General features: G+C 41.9%; 1 protein-coding gene across 1 annotated transcript; it reads right to left on the bottom strand.

Moving 5' to 3' along the window:
• Positions 1-204: 204 nt before the first annotated feature.
• LOC113405785 (immunoglobulin superfamily member 5-like) lies at positions 205-25139 on the bottom strand (the record flags this gene model as incomplete). The annotated part of the gene is made up of 7 exons (XM_029914422.1): positions 205-860; positions 6811-6887; positions 9289-9401; positions 13852-13876; positions 14433-14558; positions 23452-23760; positions 24819-25139. Coding segments are annotated over 7 exons (1472 nt in total), but the record flags the coding sequence as incomplete, so codon positions are not given.
• Positions 25140-26479: the final 1340 nt, after the last annotated feature.

The raw sequence follows: 26479 nt of genomic DNA, 5'->3' as shown, positions 1-26479 counted from the left end.
ATCAATCAGTACAGAATGTTACAATATGCTAAACACATGGAATTTATTTTAAACAAGGGAAATAAGACACAAACATGGAACTCAATAATGGAGGAAATGAAAAAAAAGAAGACCCAACCAAAACCTTCCTGATTATAATGGAGGAAAGGAGAGCCAAAACCAACAATTTCTAAATCTGAAAGGAGGAGCAAAACAAAAGGTAGAAGGTTTGTAAAAACAAAAGTAATGCTGCTGCACTTGATAGTATGGAAGATCAAAGGGGCAGCTCCTAGATTGATGGATCTAAGGTTCAGGTGAGGGCTTCAGGTTTGTTCAGTCTTGAGTTGCTGGTGATGGCCTCTGGATTGATGATTCCTGGATTACAGATGAGGATCCTTTGGTTTCTGAGTCACTAGTTGGGGGTTCTGGCCTGTGGATTTCTGGTTCCTTGACTGGGGTTGCTGACCCCCAAATTGTTTGGTCCTGGCAGGAGGGTTCTGGTTCTTGATTTGCTGCCCCTGGGGCTGGTGGATCCTGGGTTGTGGGTGCTTACTTCTGAGTTGTTGTTTGTTTGTAGGTGCTGACCCTTTTAGTTGCTGAGTTCTGGGATGCCGGGCCGTAGTGTGTGGGTGCTGATGTCTGTGTTGGTATTTCTGGCGGTACAGGGTCCTGGTATGTGGATGCTGGCTTCTGGATTGCAGGGTCCTGGGGTAAATGATCCTTGAGTGAGGGGTCCTTATTTGGTGCCTCTTGTAGTTTTGTGTCTTAGGCTGCTGCCTATGATGATTAAGGTGATGCACAGGTGAAATGGAAGTGTGGTATGGAAGAGAACGTGATGATCTGGGGACCTGAGATGACTGCCACCTTACATGTGTTGAGATCTGTATGAGAAAAGGAAGCAGGTTATGATCAGAATGCACGTTGAATGATCACATGATGATAGATACCCAGCATGTTTGTGGCTAGATCAGTACATGTGAATCCACAAGGAGTTGAAGACAAACATAAAGGTCAGAGCAATCCTATTTGTGGCACTATACGGCCTGAATGTACAAGACCTCCTCTCAGTCCTCCTAAGATGTCAGTACTATGGGTATGATATTTCTGATGTCTGCACACTACTTTATTTGCACTGCAGTGAGTACATTATGAACATAATAGTACTCACAATACTATCAGAGCACACATATAGTTTTGACTAGGAAAAATGCTAATATTTGGATTCAGATTCTATTCATTCTCAGTGATTGTGTTTGCATTATAGTCAATCTCTCCAGGCATGAATACCATTTGAAAATGAAGCCCTGTCGTCAAACCCTGCCCATCTCCTGCTGCCACTGCTGCTTCTGTTCTTCTTTCTGCTGATTCCTCGAGGTGTCAAGGAAGCCAAGCACGGAGATCTCAATCCCTTCCTCCATCATCCAGGGATGGAGAGACAAGTGCTTGGGTCTTCACTTCCCATTCTCTTTCCTTCAATGGGGGTGGGGAGCAAGTGTGTTCATTTCCTCTTCCTTCTCCTCCAGGGAGGAAGAGCTAGAAGCTAGGTTCTTCACTCCCCTCACCTGTCCTCCATGGAAGGACTGCCAAAAGCCCAGATGTTTACTCATCCTTCCTTATCATCCAGGGACCATGAGCCGGGTGCTGGGGTCTTCACTCCCATATCCTCCTGGAATGTGGAAACAATTCTTCACATAATTCCTCTCCCTCTCCTTTTTTCATTTCTATTAAAATACCCAGAAGAGCAATAGGGTAAGGAAGAAGAAGAGCCACTGGTAGTGTCTGCTGTACCTGGACAGAGAGAGACAAGCAAGAAGCATAGATGCCTGTGCCCGGGATTGCAGTGGCAGGAGTGTAGATGGCTACTGAACATGCTGTTTGGTTGAACAGTAATCACCAACCAAGAACAAATAACAGGCAGTTATATGGCTGTGGCCATCTGATTTTTTTCCTGGTTGACAAGACATTTAATATCTTGAATGAGCAGCCCAGTGTTTAACATGTGTGACATATTGGCAGCTGCCGTAATTGATCAGTCGGTGTTCAAATGTGGCCAATCTTTTGGCAGGAAGCCTTGTTTCTGAATCTGTAGGGGAAGACTACAAGAAAGCAGTTTTTTGGGGGGGAATCTTCCACCATGTTTGAGAATAATGTCATAGATTCAGTCCACAAATTGCAAAACCACCATCTCTTCTGGAAAGGCTTCCTTATAGAATATTAAAACTGCTGTAATCAACCATGTGTGAGTTAGACACGCAGAGGTGTACTGAGAAGCCAAAGAGCTAACGGGGAAATCTGCTGTGTTCAGATTGAGAATCTATGGCCATCGTGCTCGGAAGACACAGTGGAAAGTGGAATTTCTGGAGTTTGTAAAAATACACAAAGTGTCTTGTTGGGACACTTATACATCATGTGAAACCATATTCTACTGTGGAGGACCAAAACGTTGGTTAGATTGCTAAAACATTCTCTCACCATATTGTAAAATACCATTGCAAAAAGTTTTCACCCTCAGAGTAATTCTTGACCTCTGTAAAAGAACGTGCCTGCAGTTACTGATGTAGATGTAAACCACCGTAACTTTGCCCTGTCTTCCTCTCTGATGTGAGAAATCAGAGATAGACAACACAGCCCTTCCATGGTGTGCCTGCACACTGGACTGACAGCTAGTTTAAGAGAAATGCTTCATCTTTATATTGCAAGACCATCCAGGGTTCCAAAAATTCCAAAGCTTATCAGACAATGGTGAGAAAATGGGAGATAATGAAAGACAGCTGTCAAACTGTTCATGATAATGTTGCAACAATTAAAAGAGCTAGTGATGATTTTGATGTTGCATCTTCAACTGCTTTGAACATATCTCACACCTTTGCATTAGTGATATTTTTGTTAGCTAGCAGTCCATCTGAAATATAATGGCTACCCAGAAAGATTTTTGATTATTTTAAGTAGTTATCCTGAGAAGTTTCTAAATTGAATAATATAGAGAAAGATCTAGGCTCACTCTTCAGTGAATTAATACAAGATATCATCAGAAGATAGATCTCAGCTTTCTATATGTTGAAACATCTCATTCAAAATAAACAAGAGTTCAGTGTGTTGTATAAACCCATGAATGTTCATAGAATATCAGGGTCGGAAGGGACCTCAGGAGGTCATCTAGTCTAAGCCTCTGCTCAAAGCAGGATCAATCCCCAGATGGCTCCCTCAAGAACTGAGCTTACAACCTTGGGTTTAGCAAGCCAATGCGCAAACCACTGAGCTATCCCTCCCTCCAAAGCACTGTTCCCACAGCAGGAAATGAACCTGGGCGAAAACTAGGAATCCTGACCACTAGACCATATGGGACTGGTACAGAGACTGGTACATGTTCCTGTCCACAGAAATCTTTAGTAAAGATGAAAGATTTATACAATCTGAAGAGAAACCAGAGTATATAGGAACTGAATGCCACATCACTGACTCTTTCCTGACAGACTATTGGTGAGATGTTAGTTGGCATACTAAAGCTCTTTTACAAATTTACAAGATAAATTAATGTGGAGCAGACCAGCATTTCCTGCCTGTGTTACCAGCTGTTAGAGCTTGAAACTACACTTAAGCGAGGAGGTAGCAGAGAAGGGCACAAACAAGAGAATAAATACTGAACTCTGCTTCTTCATGCTTCAGCCATATTGAATGGGCACAAGGTTCTACATTCACTTGTGTGGCACATACATGCTTTAAGTTGTATCTTTCATTTTAGATGCCAAATATTGTGAGTCAAAGGACTTGTAAAATTCGTGAGAATGTCAGTATCTGTAATGGTGACATGAAATCTGAAAATAAAGAAAATGTTGTCACGTGGCCCAGCAAGAAAGCATGCAGGGAAAATGCAAATCTGTGTTGTTACTGTGATTATGAAGGAGTCGCAATCCCCAGCTTCCACTACTACAGTGGCTAGAGAACTGATGTTTCATCTTAGGTTATGTCAACACTGCAACAAAAAGAGCCGCAACTGCGAGTCTCGGTGCCCAGGTCAAGTGTCTTGGTCTCGCAGGGCTCAGGCTCTGGGACTAAAAGTGCCAATGTAGGTGCTCAGGCTGGAGCACAGGCTCTGAAAACCGTTGTGGGGGGTGGGTCTCAGAGCCCAGCTTCCAGCCTGAGCCCAAAGGGCTACACTACTATTTTTTAGCCCCATCGCACATGCCCTGCGAGCCCGAGTCAGACGACCTGAGCTCTGAGACTCGCTATTGCAGGTCTTTTTTTGCAGTGTTGACACATCCTCAGACAACCAGGCCTCTTGGCCCTTTAAGAATGGTGGAAGCAAAAGACTATGAGGCCTCCAAGTTTTGATGGTATTGCAAGGCTTAGAGCTGTACCTAGTAATGCCCCTTCTCAGATAGTTCAGTACTGCTTAGCATATTTATGCTGATTATCAACATAGTCTTCCTGAGCATGTCCAGAGGTTTTGTTTTTTAATGTGTGAGCCTGGGCAGGTGGGGCTCAGCAGTCCAGCTAGGAGAAGGAAAATTCTGATTTCAAACCAAGAGCATCAGGCCTGGCTAGCTGGTTTATAAAAGCTGTGCAAATCACACATGCTCTATAAACCACCGATCCCAATTTACAGTACAAGGCAAAGGCCAAGCAAGCAATGTGTGAGTCTGTGTCTGCTGCAAATGGAATAGCTTCAATTAATGCAAAAGTGGGAGAGTTTAAATAATAGACTAGCTAGCTGTCCTGAAAGCTAACTTTTCTTAAACAAGTTTTATTTGAAAATGAGTCTTGTACTACAACTATTCATTCAACTTCAATTAAAAGTAACAGTAAATAGTAATCCACATGAATCTACATGGAAACCATTATTTGGTCGTATTTCATTTCAGTTGTTTTGTAACACCACAGAAAAAACACTTGCATATGTGCAGCATTTTAGAGCATGTGCAGTGGAACCAGTATCAAGTAACCATCCAAGATAGCAAAGGAAGTGATGCTGTGTGTGTCTAAAGTCACAATCTCACCCTTAGACTGTAGTCAGCAATGCAAGGCCTCAGCACCTCATTCTGAGCATGTAACATCATTTGTGCCTATTTTAAACACATATTAGGCACCTAGTACTGGGCACTTAAACACATAAATACACCTATTCTTCTCATTGTGCATAGCTTCATGCAATAGCAAAATGTTCTAAAATAGTCCACAAAGAACTCTCAGTGTAATGGCCTATCCTTGTGAGCAGGTATGTGTGTCTATGTACTGGTGTACTTGTAACTTCTAGCACCAACAGTAGTTTCAGATGCCAAATCTGACAAGCCTGAAAATCTAGAATAGCAAAGGGCTGACAAAATGGACAAAACTCTCTTTCACTTCAGTAGGGCCAGGATTTCACCCTTGGAGAGGAGGATGATGCAGGCATAAAAGGTCTTTTCTGAGTTATTTTAGAAAAATAAATACATAACCCAGAAAGATTTTGTTGTATGGCTAAGTACTTACTAAATCCTGCAATATCAATATTCCAAAGTGAACAAGGAAACGCTAGGGGCATTTGTGAAATTATCGAGTTAGCACTCTGACAAAAACACTGCATCGTGAGTTTCACAGACCAGCGTGCTAGGCTCTGTCTACAAAAGAACCTTAGATGGAGAAAGGTGGTTGGTCAAGTAGTCAAAGCCTTCTCAGGAGAGAGTAACACAAGAGAGGCCAGGGAGACACCTGTGTATAGAAGTTAGCTTTTTAAGTCCCTATAGTGACCGAGGGACTGCAGTTTTGCCATACTATTACTTTGTGGTAACCTATATCTTTCTTCTGTACTATACAGGGGAGATCATTATGGAATTGAGCTACACCATTTTTCATGTCACTTTGTTGTTCCTACATTCACCTGAGTCTGTCACTCAGTGTCATCCTGGTGCTTTCTTGTAACAGCTATTGTTCTCAGCTCCAAATCAAATAGACCAAGAGACTTACGTGTTGAGAAGAACAAAAATCATAGAGGAAATGAACTTCCATATTATCCTGATCATGAATTACAGAGGGCAGAGAAGCCAGCTCAGCTAAATGTGTGAGAAGATAGTCTTGTGAATGATACACTGCCATCTTTTATGCCACAAAGTATGCTCACATTTCTTTCCTAACCAATGGCACTTTGATAATGGTCCATCCCCTTCTTCCCACCTCCATTGAAATGAAACAGGAAAGTTTCCTGAGAGAAGTTCCGGTAAAATAGCCATCGCATTAAAGCATGTTCCAAGGGCATGCCCCGTAGTGTACTTTATACCTATATCACCATGTCATCTCAAAACATTTTACGAAGTATGGGCCTGATCCAAACCCTGCTGAAATGAATGGAAACTCACCCAATGAGTTCACGGTGGTTTGGATCAGGCCCTATGTACATACAGTGCTACTGAATTGCAGCATCTTATGAACTGGAGAACACTAGCATACAAAAGCAGGAAAATGTTGCACATTGAAAGCAGGGCAAAAAACTCCATAATCTAATGGGACTGGGTGGTTGGGAATAGAAAAGAGCATATGATAAGGAGCCTAGATCTTGCGTAGTTATAGCCCAGGCTGGTAAGATGGTGCAACGTCATTGTAATAAAAACAAAAATCTTTTAAACCAAATTTTAGATTTTTAATTTTAGATGCAAATCTAAGAAACTAGCATTAGCATCCAGTGTATGTCCTGAAATCAGGCGTTTCATAGAAACTAAAAGGAGATAATGTTGAAGGCCAGAATGGAGCCCGACTTGGCTTTTAAATGTCAGAGTCCTTTAGAAATCCATGATCTAAGTATAGTACATATTTGCTATATGAAAATGTCAAGATCTCAGTGGGTTATTTGCCAATTACCTCTGATGGGGAACTGACTTCTAAATCTTCTTCTGTGCGATAAAAGTTGGAGGCCATTGGGGGAAGAGGGGCGATTCCTGTAACAGAAGAATATATAAGATCATTGTTATTCACTGTCCAACATGGCATGAACCATAAATCATTCTGGGATAAAAATAAAATATGATTTGTTACTGTAGGTGTTTTGCAGAGTTACTTCTGCCAAATGAATTTTCAAGGAACTCATCTAGGAGACTGTTGAATCTTCTTGCTGAAGTTTATCTAAGCTTGTCTAAGTTTATACTTTATGAAATAGCAAAATATTGCTTCTGCGTACCCCTGCAATCTTCGTAGTAGATGCACTTCTTTATATTTAATTGTTTTTTAGGAAAAAGTGTGCATAGTTGGATTATACACTGTGTACAATCATTTTACATCCTTTAAATGTTTGATACAGAAAAAGAATCTGATTATAAATACAAGTGGCAAGCAAGGATTTGGTTGAGATTTACATTTACTGTTTGTTTATATATGTTCAAGAACAGGCCTCCTGTCTGGGAGCTGGAATTTGCATTACATTAGTCATTTATTGCTAAAATCTTAACTCTCTAGTATATTTTCATACATATATTCAGCAACATGGAGAAAAGGATTGCAAAGGACAATTGTTTTTCCCTGTATTTCTGTGAGGAAACCTAAGCTGTTCAAAGAATTGGGCTCTTTCCAACTTTTGTACCTCCACCTATATCTTCCAGATGTGGTACAGCAGTCAGTGGTCTACCAAGTCCCTAGCCACCACTCTGTGGTCACCATCGGTGAATGCAAACATTATAAAAATCACCACCAACAAATGTAATTGTTGGGTTTTTTAACCTTCCCCACCCCCAGGATTATATAGTCTATACAGTTAAGAATAGAGCTGAGTGAATAATTAATTTTTTGGTTCGGTGGCCAAACCGAAAAAGCAGGAGGAAAAGTCAGTTATTTTAGAACTGAAATTGTATTTTGATATTTCTCACTGCGAAAAAATTATTTGGGTTGAACTAAAGGGTTCAAATGTCAGTTTGAAATGGCATTTTTTCAAGAAAATGTGCCTTTGGAACAAAACGTCAAAACAGTTCATTTTGAAAATGTCAAAACTAAATATTTAAAAAAAATCAGCCTATTTTGGCTGAACTAGTCACCAAATTTGTCCTGAATTCTTGAATATTTTTAGTGTTCCCAAAAATGTATTTGTGGGGTAATTTACTATTTCCCCCCCCACACACACACACACACAAATAAATTGCCCAGATCTAATTAAGAGTTCTACTACATGGTAACAGAATGTACTGTGGCGGGAAGCTGAACATGTCAGTGGGGTTCACCATTCCATAAGTATATCATCCGTAAATATATCATCCTCTAAGAATATCTCTGTGCTATTGTATAAGATAATAAACCATGAAATACCCACCCATGCCTGAAAAACTATGAGGATATTGAAATGTTACCCTGAGATATCATTCCTAGAGTAGTACTTTTGTGGGTCACACTGCATGAATGAACAATACAACATTTATTGCATGAATTAACTAAAAACATATGGTTGTACCGACTGCAATTATTATTAAGTAACATGGGTAGCAAAATAATAGTGATGGACGAGCCATAAAACAATCATAGGTGTGGTTGTATTCAGAAAAGCATCCAACATTGCTAGAGTTAGCTAAACTATTGGAATTTCTGCAAAACTGGATTGGAAATCTCATGCCCACAGGCTCTGTTGTGATGTTTCTTGCATTTTCTGCTTTCTGTCAAACTGTAAATCACTGCAAGATCAGCCTTCCTTGTGGGATTCTGGTACCTCCGTCTTTGGCCCTCGCAGGAATTTGGAAATGAAAAGGCACACGGAAGATTTTTTTTTTAATAACCAAAGTTTTTACAACTTCACAAACGCTCAGTTCACACGTTCACTTAGATTTTTGGGCAAAGGTCCACCCAGGAGCGGCGCCAGGGTTTTTGCCGCCCTAGGCGGCAGCGCTCCTCCTCTGAGCATTCAGGGGGCCTGGGGTCTTCGGCGGCGGGGATCCTTCTGCTCTGCGTCTTTGGGGCACTTCGGCTGCGGGTCCCGGAGCGAGTGAAGGACCCGCCGCCGAATTTCTGCTGAAGATCCGGAGGGGAAGGACCCCCCCGCCGCCGAATTACCGCTGAGGGCGGCAAAATGCAGCCCCCCAAATCCTGCCACCCTAGGCGACCACCTACGGTCGCCTAGTGGAAGCGCTGGCCTTGTGTCCACCCCTACAACTACAACTGTGTTTGGAAGCCTCCAAACACCCTAGCATTCTGAGAGATCAGAACTTTCCTGAATAGGGTCAGGCACATATTGTGTTTTCCATAATGTATTGGGTATTCTAAGACTTTATTTAAGTAGCACGGAGTAAAAAATGCACATTTCTTGGAAATCGGTGAGCCAACTCTATTACGCTTGCTTCATTATCACTGACATATTTGACTCACTTGGCATTTGTTTTGTGTACACTGGGTCCTCTGGACTGTATCCAGAGTTTTCATTACCACTGCTTCTCCTGGTCTTCACACTGCCATCATTGGTTTTCTTAGTTGAAACTTTTCTGGAAATAAAAATTCCAATCATTAAAACCTACATTCTATGAGCATTCTTAGGCAGTATCCAACAGAGAGAGAGGCACAAATTCTCAAAGGTATTTCAGCACCAACTCTCATTGATTTTCATGGAAGTTAGGTACCTAAATACCTTTGAGGATCTGGGTCAAAGGACTTGCAGATGTATCCAACTTCCAAAAAAGTAAAGAAAAATAATGTATAATCCTTGAAAGAATTTACCCACTGCATGCACGGTCTTGTATAAATCCTAACTAGGCTTTGCTTAAAAAGTTCTGATCAGCTGCTTAATAACATTTGGGAAATTAAGATGATTAACATCTTAAGACTTCAAGTCTGTGACCCAGTTCAAAATTTTTGTAAAAACTAAAGCACAACCCCATATTCTGACCTCGATTGTGTAATTTAACCACAGCCCTGCATTGGGAGCAATAGGGAGAGTACCCCTGTGCGCAGGAGGACTATGCAGTCTGTCCCTCTGCCTCCCCACACCATAGAGGAGGGTGCAAGCGGCTTCCGGTGGTTCAGTGGGCCAGTTTGGTGGGGAGGCCAGGCTATGACTCTGCCTCTGCCTCCCACCCACCAAGCTCCCCTTTGGGGTGAGATGCACACCTGGAGTTAAATGGAGGGGGTACAACTGACAGGTCTTTTTGCAAGCTGTGCAAGGCAACAGGAGGCTTCTTGTGTGCACCCTCCCAAACACACCGTGTAAGGCTCCGTCACAATCTGACCTATGGCCCTGATCCTGCAAACATTTACACACATGCTCAACCTCAAGCAGGTGTGTCGTCCCACTGAAGTCAATAGGACTACTCCTCCGTTAAGCACCTATGTAAGCATTTGCAGGGTGGGGGCCTACATTTGTAGCCAGTGGGATACAGATAATACATCTCTATTTATCACTCTGTTGCGCTACAAGGGATTTTACTCGTCATTTATTCCAAATAGCCCAAGTCTGGGGTCCTCCAGGGCACGCTGCAAGGCCCATCTCTTTGCCCAGGCTTTTGGGGAGAGACAAGCCAGCTAAGGGCAGAGGTATGCAGAAGAAGGGCTGGGATTTGTAGCTGGAGTGGGATTTTTTTCTTTGTTCCCGTTATGTGGGGAAATTGCTGCATTTATTTCTATACTTTTAACATAATATACAAGGTGCCTAGACTGTCAGACAGGGGCATTTTCAATGCTTCTATAGATCTAAATAAATAGATGTTAGGATCAGATGAGTAGACTGCAATGAGTTTTTTAAAACCCTATATGAAACCAGAGTCGCTCCAATGCAGTATTTGGGGATAGAGAGCACTCATTCATAGATATAATTAGAAAAAAAACGCACCAGTCCTGCAAACACTTATGCTCGTGTGTAACTTTAAACACGAGTAGCCCCTTTGTCTTCATTGGGACCATTCACATGAGTAAAGTTGCACATGTACTTAAAGTCTTTGTTTTGCTGAGTTCCTAAATTCAATCTAAACCCTAAGGCCCTGAGCCAGCAAAGTACTTAAGCATGTGATTAATTTTAATCATGTGAGTAGTCCCACTGAAATCAACAGGACTTCTTGTGTTAGACTAGGGACTAAAAAGCATGTACCATTTCATGAAGCTCCAACTTAATTTACCATGGACCAAATTCAAGCTTCTTTTTATTTTAATAATATGTGTACACAGGAAAGAGGCAACCAGACATAACTGTTATGCCCTGCCTTGCACTCCTTCAAAACCTGTGGAAAAAACACTCTGTGGGCCCTCCGTGAATAGAGACAAGCAGGTGTGTACCTGGATGAGGGCAAGAGATTCAAACATTGTGTTTTAGCATGTACACTCCCTGAACTACTGACTTCATCTGTTGTGTAGATTCCCTCTTCAGAGAATCATATGGTATGTCTACACTGCAATTAAAAATCCATGGCTGACCCATGCCAGGTGACTTGGGCTCGCAGGGCTCAAGCTAAGGGGCTTTAGAATTGCAGGGTAGACATTCAAGATCAGATTGGTGCCTGGGCTCTAAGACCCTGTGGTGTGGGAGGATCCCAGAGCTCAAGCTGCAGCCTGAGCCCAAATATCTACCCGATGATTAAACAGCCCCTTCGTCCAAACCCTGTGTGCCCGAGTAAGCTGGCACGGGCCAGTGTCAAACTGCAGTGTAGACATACCAATAGGTTCAGCCCTAGCAGAATTAATCTATACAGTGAGTCTGGTCAGGACTCAGAACACGAGCCACAATGTCAGATACTTTTGCAGCAGTTTTATTTGAATCAAAAATACAAATTGACTTGGACCTGCATTTGGCCTCAGATGCTTTGTTGATTTAGTCCAACCAATTTATACATCTGTACCTGATAAATTGGTTGAAACAATAATTACAAACAGAAAAATAAAACACCTGGAAGATCATGATATGATCGGGACTATTCAGCATGGTTTCTTCACAGGGAAACCTTATTTCACTAATCTCTCAGAATTCTTTGAATGGGTCAATAAAACAGTGGATAAAGGAGAACCAAATGACAAAATGTATTTATGTAGTGTTGTTGTAGTTGTGTTGATAGATTTTCAAGCAGCTGTTGACCAGGTTTCACACAAGATGTTACTAAAGAATTTAAGTATCATGGGGTGAGAGGCAAAGTAATCAAAAATAGCTAGGAGACAGAAAACAAAGTAGGGTTAACTATCCCAGAAGCATATAATAACTATAGTTGGATTCACAGTGTACACCTAAAAAATTACACAAAGTAACCCCACTGAAAAAGTTTTTCTGTTCACATTAGTACTGACAAATAGGATCTTAATATTGATTAACAGGATCCTACATTTTAAGGTGTTTCAACCTAATGCAAAAACAATTTGTTTGCTTTGTATTCAGATGCGTCTGATACTAAGTAGGAAGTGCTGACAGGTATCACTGGTCGCTTTTTATATACTATAACTTATGATCCTTAAAAAAGCAAGGGACATCATCTAATTTGTCTGCCAATCTGTCTCATTTAATTTGCATCAATCTGTCTCAGTTTCAACCTTTCTTCTGTACCACAGACATTCTAGTCGGGTTATACTCTGTGCAAGTTGTAAATCTACTGTTATCTTGACTGAAACTTGGAAGAGAGAGCTGTTTTGGTGCACAGTGACCTCCTGTGGAATTTATTGCAAATGCTAAGTGTTGAGGCTGGAGGAAATCTGGTGCAAAATAGGAATATCTAGAAGTATAGGATCAAATCTAAACCCATATTCAGTAAAGAACTTGAGCATATGCTTAATTTTTGGGTACCTGAGTATTCTCATTGGCTTTATTGGGACTGCTCACATGCTTATAAGTTAAGCACATGCTTAGGTATATTGATGAATCTGGAACTCAATAACTAGATAAAATTTTAAAAAATGGAGATATACCTATCTCACAGAACTGGAAGGGACCCCGAAAGGTCATTGACTCCAGCCCCCTGCCTTCACTAGCAGGACCAAGTACTGATTTTGCCCCAGATCCCTAAGTGGCCCTCTCAAGGATTGATCTCACAACTCTCAGTTTAACAGGCCAATGCTCAAACCACTGAGCTATCCCGCCTGCATTTTGATTGTTTTCAAAAGAAGTTTTATGGGAACATCAGTTACAGTTTTCAGTAATATGGTGTTGCTGATTCACTCCAATGAGTGTAATGGGCAATTTTCTGATGTGGGGGGGGGGGTTATTTTTTTTAAAGGTAGTGATTTACAGTATCTGTTATAACTTCCAATTATGTAGCCTTGATTGTATAATCATTTTGGGGAGAAAACTAAAAGTGGAATGAGATTTTGGGCTGTACCTCTAAGGCTATGTCTGCACTGCAAACAAGGGGTATAATTCCCATATAGCTCACACTAACTTGATGAGAACGGGCACGAGCATAAATAATAGCATAGCCACAGCAGCACCGCAATATGGCTTAGCCGTGCCGAGTACATACCCACAAGGATCGGGCAGGTTTGTACTCAACACAGCTAAGCTGCTGCTGCTGCCCATGCAACCCCGGTATGCTGCTATTTATACTCGCTAGAGTGAGCATATGTACACAAGCAGGGAATCACACCCGTAGCTTGCAGTGTAGCCTAAGAGGCTCAGCATAAAACTTGCATCCCGGGGTGGGGGAGGGTGATGCTGATGGCTTTGAGCCACTTTTGCTTCCTTAGGGTTCTGGGCTGCTGAGGGGAGCCAGTGAGGCCCCAGAATAATTTAGAAGGGCAGCCTGTGGGTGACTGCACAGAATTCCCACAGTGCTATAGGCTGTGGCCCTCCCTCACCTCTCCTGGCACACCCCTTATGTCTAGGCTTGCGATGGGGGCCTTACAGGGCAGTGTAAAGCTGCCTTGCACAGTTCTCTCCTGGACAGATCTGGGGCTCTAATGGCTCTTTTATGGTGCCGCAGAAACATACAAGGGGCATAGCAGAGAGGGAATCCATGGTATTCAACTTACCTCAACTCCTTTTGATAGGTGGACTCTGAAAGAAAGGAAGAAATGGTTTTAAAATACAGCAAAATAAAATAAGGCTTGCTACTGAGGTTCTCCCACTTTCTCACAGTTCAGACTGTATTTTAATACAGAAATTATCTCATAGCCCCCTTCCCCTCCCGTCTGCAGTCACATAACATCCTGGTGCACTTACTTACATGGAAAATTAATGCTAGGAAAGAAATTACTGAATGCATTTGTAGCTGGTGTACATTGTATAGCTGTACAAATCTAGGTGTAGACGTACACTGACTTTCAATGAGATTTGTATTCTAAGTCATTTAGCCACTTTTGAAAATCTTACCCTTCCTTTTTACTATTGACAGAAATACTAACGAGCCACCAATTCCACTGGAAACAAGTTATATCGGAAGAAGTCAGCAGGCAACTATTTGTAGTATCTACAAGCCACTGGTTATCAGAATCACCTCTCTGCCCTGAACAATCCTCACCAAACTGTGCACTGTGCTTTAACTGAAATAGTAATAGATTAAATCTAATTTAAGGTTTAAAAAATGCAGATCCAGTAGCAAAAATCCATTTACCTTTCTTTTTTAGGCAGCAGTATATTATTATAAAAATAATAATGATCAGAAGAAGAAAACCAATTGACAATGTGACTGCAAGTATAATAGTCCGTGTCCGCGTGCTGTCTTCTTGGTTACCATTTTCTATTAAATGAAATGAAGAAGCATTACAGTAGCAGAGCTGCGACCTTTCTTTTTCTGAAGAGCATGACCAACTTTCTGGAAGCATTATTAAATTACTTGTTGATTATTTAAAACAAGAGATGGATTGTGTTCCTCATTTGTGTTCAAAATGACTTTACCCTATATTGATGATACCCAGTACCACAAAATGCCTTGAGCACGATAATTCTTTGTTACAATTATTCTACTTTAGCTGCTAAGTTATATTTCTGACAAACCTAGGCTGCTAATTTTCTTCATTCTTCCCACTTAAATGTATTTTGTAGACATTCTGAGCCCAATCTAAACCCCACTGAAAGCAAATGGGAGCCTTTCCATTGGCTTCAACGGGTATTAGATCACACTCATTGTGAATAATTCAAAAAAACCTCAGTTGTCCACTGTAAAGGACAAGCATGTTAACAATACATCTATTGAGTTTGAGATTGCTAACCTTAACACATTCCTGCATCCTGGACTATAACATATAATATTGCATAGTGATGTACAATATGCATTTATGGTGTTTTCACATAACTATGATTCGATTATTTTTTTTTACCTATAATGCTAAATCGGGTGATTTCAAAATCATTCAATGTATCCCTGTTTCTGGTTGCCACAAACAAAAGTTGCTCACCATATATCCCTCAAAATAATCAACATTAAATTGATAGCTTTTACCTTTAACTAGTTGTCAACATACAATAGACCAGAGGTGGGCAAACTATGGCCCGCGGGCCACATCCGGCCCGTGGGACCTTCCTGCCCAGCCCCTGAGCTCCTGCCCTGGGAGGCTAGCCCCCAGCCCCTCCCCTGCTGTTCCCCCTCCCCCGAAGCCTCAGCTCACTCCACCGATGTTCTGAGCGGCGGGGCTGTGAGCTCCTGGGGCAGCGCAGCTGCAGAGCCGGGGCCTGACCCGGTGCTTTGTGACTGGCTCCAGCCGGGCGGCACGGCTGTAGCACCGCCAGCCACCGGTGCTCCAGGCAGCGCAGTAAGGGGGCAGGGAGCAGGGGGGTTGGATAGCGGGCAGAGGAGTACAGGGGGGTGGTCGGGGCGGGGGTGTAGATAGGGGTGAGGGCAGTCTGAGGGTGGGGAACAGGGGGGTTGAATGGGGGCAGGGGTCCCCGGGGGGCAGTCAGGAATGAGAGGGGGGTTGGATAGGCTGGCGGGGGGCAGTCGGGGCAGGGGTTCCTAGGGAAGTCAAGGGACAGGGAGAAGGGGTGGTTGGATGGGGCAGGGGTCCCCGGGGGGCAGTCAGGAATGAGAGGAGGGGTTGGATGGGGTGGCGGGGGGCAGTCAGGGGCAGGGGTTCTGGGGGCGGTCAGGGGACAGGGAGTGGGGAGGGTGGATGGGGCAGGGGTCCCGGGGGGTCAGATAGGGGGTGGGGGCCGGGCTACTACTCCCTCCCCTAAGCGGCCCTCCATACAATTTCCGAAACCCGATGCGGCCCTCAGGCCAAAAATTTTGCCCGCCCCTGCAATAGACACTTCTTCTGATGGTAATATGGCCCTGTCCATCAGGCTCATCCAATATCTGTGGTGCTCTTTACTAACTGGACCAATCTTTGATCTTCCTAACTGCAGTGAGCAGCCTCAGCCCAAAAGCTAAGGCCGCCTCCAAAAGCAGTCCAAAATATAGCCCTGGTAGCTATATTAAAAACAAACTTCAAATCCAACCCAAAAGCACAAGGTTTGTACGGACTTGACAATACTGCCTCTGTTGCACTGGATTTGTGTGTGTCATGTCCTTTTTAGTGTTCCTAATTAAAGATGGGCCTGAATGGCAAAATTTGGATACAGGTTTCAGACTCACCAAAGTTTGCAGATGTTCTTCTGGGGTTTTGGATTGGCCCCTTACAGCATAATAGCCCAGCTGCAAAATTTGGACTTGAATTTGGATTCTGAACACTCCAAAGATTGGATGGTTCACAAATTATTCAGTTTAGTCTCTTCTCTAATCCTTATGAACTATCAGCACGTAAATTGATCGTGCAAATTAACCAAATTAAGCATTGAGGGGCTGCTCCTGGATTTAATTGTAAACTACTACCCAAAATGTTCCTGGATTCCAACTTTAATACATATCCTTACCCATCTAGAGCACTTCAAGAATGTATTGTCTCCATTTCAATAGTCATTATTAATTCTCTCTCCTAAGAGGATATTTTGCCCTTATGTGTGTGAACATTAATTCCATGGAGAGTAATGGAAATCCTGTGTATGGATGCAGCCATCCTCCTCCTCCGGCCACACACAACACACCTAATTCCCCCCAATACTTTCTGTTCACTTCATTCTCTACACATGTCAAACAGCAGATTTTTTCCCCCCTTCATCCCAGTTTATTTGAACAACCAATCCTTCTCCCATTCTGTGCTCACCTCTGAAACACCTTCCTTCTCTGTGCATCTTTCTGAATCCTGTCCGCCTTCAAACCTCATCACAACAAGTTTCATCCCTCTTTCTGGTCTAGGGCTCTTAATGCACTCTCTGAGAAAACTAACCATCCAGATCCTGCTACCATTTAAATAAGTGGCAAACTCCCATTTTACATTAAGGGAAGCAGAATCAAGCCCTTAATGTCTCTGTCTTCAATCATTCTTCCTAAGATTGGCCTTGTATAGCTTTTGTTCTGCCTCAACCATAACTTCTGAGGTTACCAGTATATTATAATCTGCAGCCTCGTAGTTAATATGTATAAATCAATTGTGAAGTGTTTTGTGATTTTTTTGCACGGAAGAAATAAATCTACAGCATAAATCTGCATTTTATTTTATTTTATTTTATTTTGTGCCATACAAAATGCTATGGGGATTTTAAGGTAGTTAAAATATGAAATTAATATTAATCTTGCCTGTATGTTTAATGATGTTTTTAATAAGTTATTGCTACCAAATATCAGTTATTTTGAGTACTCTTATTTTAAGATCTTGTTTTTATATTTAGCTTCTTGTAATACCTTTCTCAGTTAACTTTAATACAGATTTGTGATAAGACACATGCAGAAAATAATGTGTTGTGCTAAGTCATATCAAGGTTAGATACAAGCAGTATATAGATTAATAGAGGTATGTTAGTCAATATTTTTTTAGTGAGTCCTAGAAACAGATCTCCATATGTGATAGCCTAAGATTTCTGTTTATTAGCTGCAATGTTATACTTTGGCAAACACTACACTTTCATTAGTTTCACATTTCTTGGTAAATTCAGCAACTGGGATGCTAAGATTTGAGGAATAGTTCTTACAACAGCTTCATTTGTTCTTGTGATTTTCATTTAACCTGCCTTTGAGCCTTCATGGCCTATTCATTTGCCAAAGTAAGATGGCTGCTCAGGTCAAATTCAGGAATAGTCTGCTTTTCAGGCAGCACAGAGCAGAAAGAGGGAGCAAGGGAAGGTGTTTGTTCAGAGCCTGCCCTTGAGCTTTGACATAGATGGATCACTAAGACTTGCCAGCATTGGAATGTAGAAGCAGGAAGATGCCAATGGCACTGCTCCTGTGCTCTGTACCAGCTCTTCTCCAATGTATTTGTCACTCAAAATGATCACTCTGTTCAGGAGAAGTGTTTTTAACATTTGTGATTCCCAAGAACTATGTTGATTTAAAAGCAGAAGACTCTAATTATCATTAGAAATTCAATATTAATTGATAGGAAAAGCTAAGCACAAGAAACCTGCACTGCATAATAATCATATACTTGGAGTTCTAAAAGTGTCCTTAATTCTTTCCCTTACTTTATCCATACTCTATAACCTCAGGTTAATATACGTCTAATAAGTCTCCTGTCAGCATATTCTCTAATAGCATCTTTCACATTAATTCTAAGTTATTTCCATACTGTGGGAACTCCTTCAGCATGCATACTTTAACCAGTCCCATTCACTGTCATTCTGTTGAGATCAAGGGCTACAAAAAGCCTGCACATTGATGTCAGGAAACTTTACATGCTTGAAACAAGTCTTACAAGTAAAGTGCCCAGGATAATTTCAGATATTTCAATAAACCTAAAAAAGTGAATTGCTTAAGGAATCATCTTCCTTCATTTCTTTTTCACCTGAATCTTCTGTTTAAGATGAGATTTGTGTGGAATTTTCACTGCAGTGGAGCACAGCCATCTTTCAGGATTGAAAGGGAACTAGCAGGAAAGGTACTTCCTACTGTGTATCACTAGAATCCATTACAAGAGATCTTCTGTATAATCTAGCGGAGGGGGAAATGAGATTGTTGTGTGCAAAACACAGCAGATTTTCTTTTTATAACATGGATGAGAACAGACTGACTGTAGTATTCTTGAAGAACCAGGGAGTCTCTTAGGTTTCAGTAAAAAGCTGTTACGTGATGTCAACAACGTAATGGATGAGACTGCATCCAGTGTCTGGCTCAGAGAACTCTATGGGTACATCTACCCAGCAGCGGCGTAAATCCCAGTGGGGGTAGATGTACATGCACTAGCTCTGCTCGTGCTAGTGCACTAAAAATAGCAGTGTGGCCACAGTGGTACACGCAGCTGCTTGGGCTAGCCATCTGAGTACAATCCCGCCTGATCCCTTGGATACGTACTCAAGCGGCTAGCCCAAGCCACTGCCCGTGTTGCCCGGGCCACATTGCTATTTGTAGATGTTAGCTTGAGCAAAACTAGTGTATGTTTGTCTACCCGTGCTGCAAATTAGACCTCCCTCCCAGTTACTGTGAAGACATACCCTCTGACTGTGTCTAGCCTAGCCTACTTCCTACTAGTTACCTGCAGTGTCTGCAAGATGGCATTGTACCACATTGTCCCTCATAGTTCAGTATGTTATGGACACCATGAATGTGCCTGTAAGGAACTGGAGCAGCTGCTGCCGGTATGGTTTAACACTTCCATATAAATCAGTGTGAAAAATAAACACCCACAGACTTCCCAGTTTTCCTTTCCATCCCCCTCCCCATCTCAACTGCTGTCATCATTATCATCTGCTTTTCCCAGTTTGGCAGTTTAATTAATCTCTTCCCTGTTTGATCTTTCTGCTTGTCCCAGGGACTGCAGCCCCAGGAGAACTATAGTATTTTGCTAAATTGTGCGTGAGGAAGCCCTCACCTTAGTCTCTCTAATGTCTACACTACCACTTATACAACAAGGAGTCCAGTGGCACCTTAAAGACTAACAGATTTCAGATGCATGTGAAGAAGTGGGTTTTTTACCCACGAAAGCTTATGCCCAAATAAATCTATTAGTCTTTAAGGTGCCACCGGACTCCTTGTTGTTTTTGTGGATACAGACTAACACGGCTATCCCTTGATACTTGACTACCATTATGTTGGCAAAACTTATGTCACTCAGGGGTGTGAAAAAAACACCACCCTGAGCAACATAATTTTTGCCAGCATAAGTGGCAGTGTGCACAGAGCTATGTCAGTGGGAGAGCTTCTCCTGCCGACATAGCCACCACCGCGCGTTGGGGTGGTTTAATTATGTTGACAGAAGAGCTCTCTGCCATCAGCATAGAGCAGCTATACAAGAGATCTTACAGCACCGCAGCTGCATCGGTATAGCTGTGCCAGTGTAAGGCCTCTAGTGTAGACATAGCCTAACTGACAGATTAGTTAAGTCCCTGTGGGCCAGGCCCAATGTAACATTATGTGATGCCTTGCCTCGGACATTAAATAAAACACTAGGAAATTCAACTAGCAAGCCTTACTTTGGCCATCTCTCCTTTCAGATGTTACAAGTGAAATAAAGGATCAAATGACCTCATCTGGAATATCGTGTGCAATTCTGATCTCCCATGTTTCAGAAAGATGAAATCAAACTGGAACTGGTGCAGAGAAGGACTACTAGGATGATCTGAGGAATGGACTCAAAGAGCTTGGCTTGTTTAGTCTAACGAATAGAAGGCTGAGGGGAGATATGACTGCGCTCTATAAATACATCAAAGGGATAAATATCAGAGAGGGAGAGGAGTTATTTAAGTTAAGCAGCAATGTGGACCCCAGAACAAACACATATAAATTGACCATCAACAAGTTTAGGCTCGAAATTAGGCAAAGGTTTCTAACCAGCAGAGGAGTGAAGTTCTGGAGCAGCCTCCCAAGGAGAGCAGTGGGGGCAAAAAACTTAACTGGCTTCAAGATTGAGCTTAATAAGTTTATGGAGGGGTTGGTATGACAGGACTCCCCACAATGGCATGTGGCCCATCAGTGACTGCCTGTAGCAAAAATCCCCAATGGATGGAGACGAGACACTAGATGGGTAGGGCTCTGAGTTACTACGGAGAATTCTTTCCCAGGTATCTGCCTGGTGGGTCAGATTGGCAGAGACCATGGGGGTTTTCACCTTTTTCTACAGCATGGGGCATAGTAGTCACTTGCAGGTTTAAACTAGAGTAAATGGTGAATTCTCTGTAACTGGAAATCTTTAAACCATGATCTGAGGAATTCAGTAACTCAGCCAGAGGCTAGGGGTCTATTACAGGAGTGGGTGGGTAAGGTTCTGTGGCCTGCAATGTGCAGGAGGTCAGGCTAGATGATCACGATGGTCCCTTCTGACTTTAGTAAGGGTATCTGAGTAGGAATATACATTACAATTTTAAACCTAACCAGTGTCCCATAAGCGACTTGCCACAAGATGTCAGAACATGTTAGTATTAGAGCTGAATGGGTCTAATATTTATTTAATTTTCTTTCTTGATATAGGAATTCAATACAGTGCTCCTATCAGATATTTCTAAATTATTATCTGCAAAAACATTAGAGTTTTCAGTTCCCTAAGTAGCCCCTGAAATCATGGTAAAAGTTGCGGACCCCCCAAATCAGAGTTTGCCCACCCCCACCCCCACGCGTGGTCCCATTGGCTTGACTGGAGCCACCCCTCCAAATGTAGACGTCAAACTATGCCTATGCTGAGAAATCTTGAGTGTGTTACTGCATAATCATTTTCCCAAAGAGGAATGCATGATGGTCCTATATGATCGCTAATTATATACTAATTGTGTCTGTGACATCTGTTTTTCTCCTCTTTTAATGTACAGCATGTAACTATGGAAACTGTGAGTGGATGCCTCAATAGCTCTAGAATGAGTAGGCCGGGGAATGTAATCATTTTATTAAGTCCTCAGGACAGATCTCTTTTGTTTAGTCAGTAATTAGAAGCAATTTAACTTAGAGGAAGTCTTATTAAAACTAGTAAAATGGCCTTTTTCAATTGCATTACAAAGTAGATGGTCCTGAGAAACTTGCTAACAATGTCTCACACTAAAGCAAAAGGCCCAGCCAATCTGCCTATCTATTTATCTAGGTTTTTATACCACACCCGTCATTGTAGTATCTGAATGCCTTTTATACATCATGCCAGCGCCACCCATTTCAGAACACGGAATGGGTCACATATCACATAACACTCCGAGGGGTGCCAACTCAGTCAAAGAGCTGTCACTTTGATGTCAAAAGCTCAGCTCCTTTTTTCCACGCTCACCCAATCAGTAAAAGAAACATGGATTTAAGGACCTCCTCTGCCTAGGGGAAACTCTGGGTGGCACAGAGTCACCATAACGGCTTCTACACCACTCCTCCAGCTCCCACCCTAGGAAGGGTGAAAAAAGTGTCCTTGTGCCCCAGTAATCTCCCCTTTTGTAACAGCCCCTAGAGACCATGAGCAGCTGGTGTTAATTCCAGCAGCCTTGAAACTCCTCTGCTTTACAGCACTGGGAACAAATGGCTAGATAATTCCCAAGATTGAAGGGCCAAAAAGGGCATTTTCATGCCTCCTCCCTCTGTTTCACCAAGCGCTGCTTAGCCCCAGTTGAGGATCTAGTCCTGTTTGTTCTTATTGTGCTAGCGCTTGGAAAAGAAAACCATCCATCACGACCTCAAAAACAGGTTTGCAGATCCTGGCCCCTAGCTCCGCTAGCTTTGTGCTACTCAGGCAGCACAATGCAGGCGGCAGCTCAGCTTATCCAGCTGGTTGGTGATTCCCCTGGCATCGTGGTCATATTAAGCTGTGGGATTAATTGCCACAGGTTGCTGGTGAGGCCAGGAACTTAGCAATATGTTTGGGTGCTGGCCACTATCTGGAACATGACACTGCACGAGATGGGCCACTGGTCTGATCGAGCATGGCAATTTCTGAGTTGGAGTGAAGCTTGGGAACGTGCATGCGGCTGGAATGCCACTGTTCTACAGTCATCCATGGCTGATGGAACAGCCAGCACCCCGCAGGAGGAAGCACGGTGGGTACCACACACAGTATGGTTCCTAGGCCGTAACTGCAATGGCAGAACAGCTTCATGCCTGCTGTGTAACCTTGTGGGGTGCATTCTGTTGTGCACAAGTGTTTACTTTGGGTTGAGTGTAGGGGTGAGATCCTACTTCTGTTGAAGTCAATGGCAAAACTTTCAGAGTTCAGTAGAGCCAGGATTTCACATTAGGATTTAGTCCTGCGCAAACAAGACATAGCAAAAGATGTTTATGCGACTGACAGATAGAAATCTATTGTTATTTCGTCGCCTGAATCAATTTTTTTCAATGCCTAAATTCATGGGGTGAGATCATGCAAAAGGCAGAAAATCCAATTTTGTATGCAATGAAGCCCTTAATAAGCATTAGGGAGAGTTCTGCTTCCCTTGTGCTGCTCCAAATAAAGAGAATTTAGTGATGCTCAGGACTTGTGCTGGTACTCGGCACAGGAGTCAGCGGTGGCTCCAGGCACCAGCACCATGCTTGGGGCAGCAAAAAAGCGAGAGTCGCCCCTGACAGGAGTGAATTTAACACTATGTGATGTTTGTACTGTTTCCTGGAGTTTGATTCTGTTACATTTGCAGGTGTCATGTTGCTTAAACTGGAATAAAAGATTTTCAAAATAAAACAAAAAGGCATAGTATAGAGACTGTTCACTTACCTGCAAGAGAATCCTGCACAATAAGAGTTACAGTTGCATTCTGGGGCTTAGGGAGTGCCTCTATATAAGCTAAACAAGTCAGCGTCTCATTGGCCATCGGAGTCAAAGTTAAGGTGCTCTCTTCATTGTGAAGATCATTAGATCCTTGACTGTGGTTAGTAACATACCTGGACTTATCTACAAAAGAGTTGTTTATCATCCAGGTCATGTTTGGAGCTGGAGCCCATCCTAAGGCTTCACAAACAATTTCAATTGTTTCGTTCTTTCTTACTGCCGAGTTGTGATCTTTGATGAACAAAGATCCATTAACTGTGGGGGGAAAAGATGATTTGTTCCTTCAGAATATTTAACTGCAATGGTGTCTTATTGCCAATTTTAAATAATCTTTTGCTACCAAAAATCAATCACATTTTGAAATTTGCAAGTTAAAAAAATAATTAAAATAAAATAGAAGACCTAAAACATAGGGATGTTGTTTACATGAGATAAATGTGGAGCCATTGCAGCTTCTTGGCCATGTTATAGTCCATTTTGGCTTTACAACTAGACTTAGTTTTCCACCATCTGTTCAATGAAAGCTTTGGAAGTGTCACTCTTTGGCCATACTGAAATATCTCCTGCACCAGCTAAAGGACCATGTGTCATCAGGGTTTTATTTCTCTGTTACCTCTTAGAGATGTTCTTCAGGTTTATCACGGAAAGTTTATAGAAAGGTGATGCTCTGGGCATCAGGCGTCTTCTTTTTTGGACAAATGAGTAGTAGATGAAGGGAAGATTCCATTTTATTGGATGCACTTTCTTAATAATGATGCTTGAGGAAACCTACAGAGAGGATGTCTGATATACATGAAAGGTTTACTGTATCCTGGAAGCTGTAGTGTACAGCAGCAGTCACACGAAGGATATCACCTTGTGACTCAGAGGCTAAACCCCAACACAAACTGGGTGGAGACTGACTATTCCTAGGTCAGACAGTAGGAAGAAGCTCTACTTTAAATGCAAAAGAAGTTTTATGTACAAAAATGAGAAAAAAATCCATAAGACTTTGGCCAAAAGAGATTGTTTTTGACTGATGGCTGGCAGCACTGATACAGGCTTCTGGCACTTTCACACAACCCAAAACAGAGTAAGAGCTGCTACAGGAAAAAGTGAGCACAACTGAAGTCTTTTGCAGTGGCAGCCTCTGGAATGCCAATCTGTACATGAAATTACTGATCCATCTTTCAAGATGAGAAATATAGCAGGCGTAGGGCATTCATTGAAAGTCGGTACACATACAGACTGGTAATTTTGGCATTGTGCCACAGGATTTCTGTTAAGTATAATTTAATAAAAATTCTGTGACAAAAATGAAAAGGCATACACACCTTGCACAGAAAGAAAGGCATAGCTGTTGGAGACACCAGTTTGGATGCTGCATTCTATTTTACCAGAATCATTCTGTTGGACGTTGTGGATGATCAGCTCTGAGGTAAAATTCTCACCACTGGTATAATTTTGCTGAGTGAAGCGATCCATTGTTACAACAGCTCCTCCAGAGTGAGTTGTTGTGAAAACAGCATTCCCGTTTAAAAGCCAAATGATAATTTGCCATCCTTGTGACACAGTACAGTTAAACCGGGCCTCTGAACCAGCTAGGACTGTTGCATTAGCTGGGCCATTTATAACAGAATAACCAAAGCCAAAACCTGGAAAGAAAAAAAACAAGAATTGTAAATATACCAGCACCAATGTCAATGAGGTGCCTTTGGCTTACCTTGAATATTCAGCAAGATAAGACTACAAAACAAAAATACTTGGCTCTGAGTGACAGCACTTTTTCACATGAATATTTTGTGTATTTGACATCTGAAGAACATATCAGAAAAGACCACTGAGTCCTCTAATCTGGCAACATATCTCTAACAATGAGTGAGACCAGCTGCTTTCGGAGAAAGCTTAAAATCCCCATTATCATTTAATAATTCCCAGTAAAAAAATTGATGTTAAAATGGAGTTAAGGATAAGGAAGGTTGACTTTATATCAGTAGTTTTAAGGTTGAATACATTGCAAGGATATTGTATTATCCCCAAACCAAGTGTTATAAACCCAGGAAATACACAATTAGAGTTAAACTTAAAAGAAACCTAAGCAACTTACCATATGGAAATGCATAGTTAGGGCACTCAACAACCTGAACCCTGCTCTGTAGTGACAACGTGCAAAAACAATGTGATTATGACTGAGTCATTTTAAGTGTTTGTGATCCCAGATAAGATTAAACTGATTTTTAAAGACACATTAGATTTTTTTTTCCTTTCATAGTGTCACTACAGAGTAGAGTTAAGGCTTTTGTTGGAGGAGAACTTTCAGTTATGAAGACTAATGGGTGGGGAATTAAATATATGTTCAAATGTGCCTATGCACAAGTTTTCAGTTAATTTTAACTTATTTATCATTTGAAAAGTTACATTATACCTCAAATTCTTAAACCGTTATTTCCTTAGGGGGGGAAATACACTTTTCCTTCAACCCTCCAGGAGGAGGACAGAAGAAATAGTCATGGGAATAAAAGATTCAGTACAGACAGATTTGCTTTTATGTTCATGGAAAACTGTTATAGAGATTTGCTGCCTTCACAGGTTTCCATTAAAAACATTGTGCCTTTCCACTGCATTGCAGTCTCCTAAATATCTCTGTATATGAGCGACAGAATAGCCAATCAACTGCAAACTTCACTTCTACTGTTAGTTATCAAAATCATAAAATACATTGTAAAGCACTCTCCTTTCAACAGAAATAGCCCATTTTTCCTTGTATAGTTGCAGCTATCCTTAGCCTGCATCATTATCTTAAAGGTGAACTGGAGTGCTTTAAAACTTACAGTTGCTTCAAGTCCTGAAACACAATTATATGTAAACACTTAACATGTTTTATTAACAGTTGTTAAAACAAAATATGTGAAAGACAGTTCTTCCTCTTTCTACCTGCCAATTCCTAAACTGAGGGCATCCTAGCCTACAACCTCTGATGACATCACTAAAACAG

The sequence above is a fragment of the Terrapene carolina genome, unplaced genomic scaffold, assembly GCF_002925995.2.
Source record: "Terrapene carolina triunguis isolate 2854851 unplaced genomic scaffold, T_m_triunguis-2.0 Scaffold50870, whole genome shotgun sequence".
Classification (NCBI taxonomy): Eukaryota; Metazoa; Chordata; order Testudines; family Emydidae; genus Terrapene; species Terrapene triunguis.
Note: the sequence above shows the minus strand (reverse complement) of the source record. Positions and strands in the feature narration are given on the sequence as shown.